The sequence below is a fragment of the Ammodytes marinus genome, assembly GCF_949987685.1.
Source record: "Ammodytes marinus genome assembly, chromosome: 16".
Taxonomy (NCBI): Eukaryota; Metazoa; Chordata; class Actinopteri; order Uranoscopiformes; family Ammodytidae; genus Ammodytes; species Ammodytes marinus.
In genome coordinates this window covers 14566592-14571776 of record NC_137220.1, presented here as the reverse complement: position 1 = coordinate 14571776, position 5185 = coordinate 14566592, and the positions used below count along the sequence as shown (strand labels likewise).

Genomic DNA, 5185 nt, shown 5'->3' with positions numbered 1-5185 from the left:
GAGCCGGCAAGAAGACAATGTCTGCCATGATGCAACAGGCAGCTAATCCTCTCCTTATGTAAACACTTGACTGCTATTTAAAATGGCATGCAGATGGGATTGAGAGCTTAGGTTTTGGCAGGATAGTAGTGTCATAAGCAAGGAATTTTATGTTGAGACAATATGCTGTCAGCATGTGGGTGATTAATGCTGCACTTTATGTTTCAAAAGAGGACTATTGCCCTCTGAGGACTGAGGAGAGTAGCTGGCAGGTACACATAGGTATCAGCCAAAGCATGATGACCTCATAGCCTAACAATTTGGGGCAGCCAAGGGGAGATGACTAAGTGCAGGCTAGGCTAAAATAGGGTCTGTGTTGGGGCAATGCATACATATATTACCATGGGGAGAAAGAACACCAGCTGAAGAAAAATAGTGTGATACAAGGCCCGAGGAAACATGTGATTGATTTTTGGGATCCCTGCGGTTTCAGTGAATAAAAACTATTCTGAGAAAATGAAATCTGACAGGAATTTGGTGAAGTCTGAATTAATTTACCATTTATTGAGATTTACCGATTCAACATGGTTTATAACCATTATTCTTTTGGACAGAACGTTTAGGAAATATAGGTAATGCGCAAGCAATTTAATGTATGTGTCACTGGATCACGCGACAATACAATCATTTAAAAAAAAAATTGTGTCATATCAGTCACACTATATTGCTTTAACTTTTTCTTACATTGTTTTTGTTTCATTCTCCTCCACAGATTCTCCATCATTCCAAGGATCCATCCATTTGTGACGGTCACATCTAAAGTCTAACAGAGAGAATATGAAGACAAGCTGTGTCACCCCACATTGCAGCCCGACCAGATATGACGCACCATGGGTCCCCTGCTAATCACCACGATGACAATAAAGCTGTGACGGGCGTGAGGCCTTCACCCCTTTTTCAGCACCCAACCCGGATCCTTAACCTCTTTAGAAATCTTTCCTAGAAACCTCTTTGTTGCTTCCCTTTCTCCTGCAAACACTACCTCCTTTCCTGTCTGTCCCTACAATTCCCTCCTTAATAACTGCAGCTATCTCAATTATTTTCAATTGCATCATGCAGGGTGCTACTACCCCCTCCACTCTCCTTTTTCTCATCTTTCCCTCCCTCTTATTGTTCTCCCACTTCCCCATCACGGTCAACGGAGACTGCTGGCTCATTGAGGGGGACAAAGGCTATGTATGGCTGGCTATCTGCAGCCAGAACCAGCCGCCGTACGAGACTATCCCCCAGCACATTAACAACACGGTGCATGACTTGAGACTGAATGAGAACAAGCTGAAAGCTGTGCTCTTCATCTCCATGTACCGCTTCACCAACCTGACTGACCTCAACCTCACCAAGAATGAAATAAGCTACATTGAGGATGGAGCCTTTGCAGGACAAGCCAACCTACAGGTGATGTGGATGTGGTTTTGAAAAGCTTTGACTTCACACAAGAATAGAGTACACAAGCACACTAGCCCTTTCATTTGGCTACATAACAAGTTAGATTTTATTTTTTTAAGATATTTTTTTGGCATTGTTATGCTTTATTGATAGTGTAGAGACAGAGTTGAAATGGGGCAGAGAGGGGAGTGACATGCAGAGAACGACCGCGGGCTGGTATCGAACCCGGGTCCGCTGCTGGCTGAGGCCCATGGGGGGGACGCCCTACCAACTGAGCTAAGGGCGCCCCTCAAGTTAGATTTTGATGTATTTTTTCAAAGATACTTAAAGTTGGAGTCAGCAATTCTAATCCAAAACACTTTTTTGTCGAAATCAGCCAATATCTCCTCACCATCCACTACCTCTCCGTACTGTAGTTGTGCTGAAAAAAAGGCTGGTGTTGAAAAAGTCTGGTGTTTATACTTAGCCCAGGCCCTGTAAGAGGTCATGCACTGTATACAAAGTGAGTCAGACCAATCAACTACAAGCAAGTGTTTGTGATGTTAGTAGCAACAATCCTATTGGACTGGTAGTTAGTGGCGACTGCTGTTCCAAGGCAAGGTGGGTCTGGGGGCAGAGCCTTCTGAAGGAGCAGGAATAGAGGGGGGATTTGTTTTGGTGGTTAGTTCAAATATCAACAAGCTTCCTCTACATGGAGCTTAGTTCTTTAAAATGTAATTTATTTTAGGATGATGGTTAACTCGCACATCAGACCTGAGGATGAGTGTACTTTCATAATATCATAATCATTAAAAAAAACTTTAATAACAAAAACTGGAACCACAATGCACAACTAACATTTTTATTCCCAATCCTACTTTTTTCAGGTTCTTCAGCTGGGCTACAACAAGTTGACCAACTTAACTGAGGGTATGATGAGAGGCCTTGGACGCATGCAATGCCTCTTCCTCCAGCACAACCTCATTGAGGTTATTGCCAGCAATGCATTCTGGGAGTGCCCCAGCCTCAGCAGCATTGACCTGTCATCCAACAAACTTGGCCGCATTGACCCATCTACATTCACAGTTCTCAGTCGGCTAATGGTGTGTGAACTGGCAGCAAATCCATTCCATTGTGGCTGTGATCTTTATAACTTCCTGACCTGGTTGGAGTCCTTCAACAATGTCACACACACCTACGACCGCCTCCAGTGTGAGACCCCCCGGGAGATGTTTGGCTATCCCTTACTTGTCGCAGCTGGCCATGCTGGTCGGAATGCCAAAAACATTTTGTACCATCACTGCCGAGATGGAGTGATGATTCCAGGAATGACCTCGCTCCCACCAGATCTGGATGGTCCTTCTGGGATGGGACCTGAGATGTTTGGTGGTGTGGGGCCATACAACCAGCCCACAACCTCTTCCTCATCTACTGACCACAGCTTCATTCCTACCCTCAAGCTCCACCATGTCTCTTTGTCATCAGCCTCTCTCCTTGTGCAGATTCCAAGGCCCTACAGCAAAATGTACATTCTGACCCAATACAACCACACATTTGTGTCTGATGTCATGAATTTAAAAAACAAGAAGGAGATGATTACCCTCAACAAGTTGAAACCACACAATAATTACACCTTCTGTGTGGCATCCATTCGCAACTCTCAACGTTACAACCACACCTGCCTCCAGTTTTCCACTCGGGCTCCAACTACAGAAGAGACTCTCCCCACACCCTCCACCACTAGTCACTACATAATGACCATTGTGGGCTGCCTTTTTGGCATGCTAATCATTTTAGGCCTGGTCTACTATTGTCTACGTAAGAAACGGATGCATGATGAGAAAAAGAAGTCCATTTGCGTCAAGAAGACTATTCTGGAAATGCGATATGGACCAGAGGTGGCAGCAGCAGTGGCAAATGATCCATCTGCAGTCCACAAACTTCAGGAACAGTCAAGAGAACATCAACAGTTTCAGCACCACCATGGAGGCAAGCTGCCAATGTCCACATCCTCTAGCTCGGGAATGCTTCACTCAGCCAACACCAGTTGCTCTAGACTTTCCTCTATCCCCCAGGTGGAAAAGATGGCCACTGCCTTTTCAGAGGCCTTGGCCACAAGTAAAGGAAACTATATGGACATCCGAACTGGAGGGGCGGGAATGGAGAGGGTGGGAGACGGTGGGCATGGAGTAATGAGGGGAGTGGATTTAAGGGACGATGATGGAACTGATGTCGGGGATGACTCAGATGATGACGGACATGGCTCAGCATCAGAGATTTCCACCATTGCCATGGAGGTGGACAAGGTTAACCAGATCATTAACAACTGCATTGATGCACTGAAGTTGGATGCAGCAGCAGTTGCTGCGTCAGGGGCCACTTCCAACCCTTCAGCCTCCTCCAATCCCACCTCACCTCCCCCCACCAGCACGTCCTCCCTTACTCGTGGCCTAATTCCGCTATCCCAAGGGATGACAGAGACGTGTCAGGTCATTGGTCCAAACAAAATACCTGTTCCACCTCCACTCCCTTCCTTGAATGCCCCTCTCTCTGAGCGCCCAGGAATCAGTGGTGGTGGCTTTGTTGTGTCACCCCCCTACAGGCCCCCTCCACCAGCCTCTGCTGTAAGGCCTATTCAGCGGCAAATGAGTGCAGATGCTGTGGTCATTGTAAATTCTGTCAAGAAACAGTGCAGCACCACCTCTTGTGGCTCCATGGGCCGAGACAGGGAACGTGGAAGAGCTAGGGTGTATAGTCTGGAAGTTTCTGAGCCAAGGAGTCCAGGTGCCTGTAATCAACAACAGCAGCACTATCCAGAGCGGGGCAGTCCTGTGGGCTGTGGGGAGCCCCTAGAGAGGCTGCCTTTAGTGGGGAGTGGGAGCTGTGGTGGAGGGGGTGGTGGTGGTTGTGACAGTGGTGGTGTTGGTGCCCAACATCTGGAAAACCAGAAGCAACACCATTACCATCAACAACAACAACTACACCAACAACAACAACAACAACAACAACAACAACAACATCAACAACAACAACAGCACCAACAACAGCAGCAGCAGCAGCAGCAGCTGGAGGTGCAGCAGGACTACCACTGCTCGGAACACCGCCACTCTGTTCCAGCTCTCTACTATGAAGGCTCCCACCAGGGCTCCCCAGCCCAGAAGGTTTCTTTCCTAAAGCCCCTGACACGATCCCGCAGAGATGCAGCATCTTACTCCCAGCTTTCGCCTGCCCGCCACCATTCCAGTTACTCTGGTTACTCCTCCAGCCCAGAGTATTCATCAGAGAGCTCATTGCGAATCTGGGAGCGCTTTCGTCCCTACCGGAAAAGCCAGCGGGATGAAGCCTGTTACGTTACAGCTGGAAATGCTCTTCGAAAAAAGGTGCAGTTCGCTAAAGGCGAGGACCTGCATGACATCCTTGATTACTGGAAGGGTGTGTCAGCACAGCAGAAGCTGTGACTGGTTAACAGAAGATAAGCATTAAGGGTATAAAAAAAAAGTTTGATACATTGTTTTCTGATAAGCCTGTGGGCCACAGAAACATATAGGACAACATTTTGCCTTTGGGTTATTTTTGGCATGCTAGGTGTATAGAGTTTGTGCTAAGAGCTAGGACTTTGAAACTGTGCCTGGGATATGAGAGTCATCATGGTGTTTTATTCTACACTTATTTGTAGCACCATTTCTGGATCATTCTCATTTAGTGTTTTGGGGTTTTATTAACCATCTTTGTCAGTGCCATGTTTTTATCTATGGGTATACAGATGCTAAATCTTAATATC

At 46.7% G+C, this 5185-nt stretch overlaps 1 protein-coding gene across 1 annotated transcript; it reads left to right on the top strand.

Moving 5' to 3' along the window:
* Positions 1-1092: 1092 nt before the first annotated feature.
* elfn2b (extracellular leucine-rich repeat and fibronectin type III domain containing 2b) lies at positions 1093-4862 on the top strand (the record flags this gene model as incomplete). The annotated part of the gene is made up of 2 exons (XM_080044498.1): positions 1093-1434; positions 2292-4862. The coding sequence occupies 2 exons, from the start codon at positions 1093-1095 to the stop codon at positions 4860-4862; spliced, it is 2913 nt and encodes a 970-aa protein (XP_079900624.1).
* Between the last annotated feature and the right edge of the window lie 323 nt (positions 4863-5185).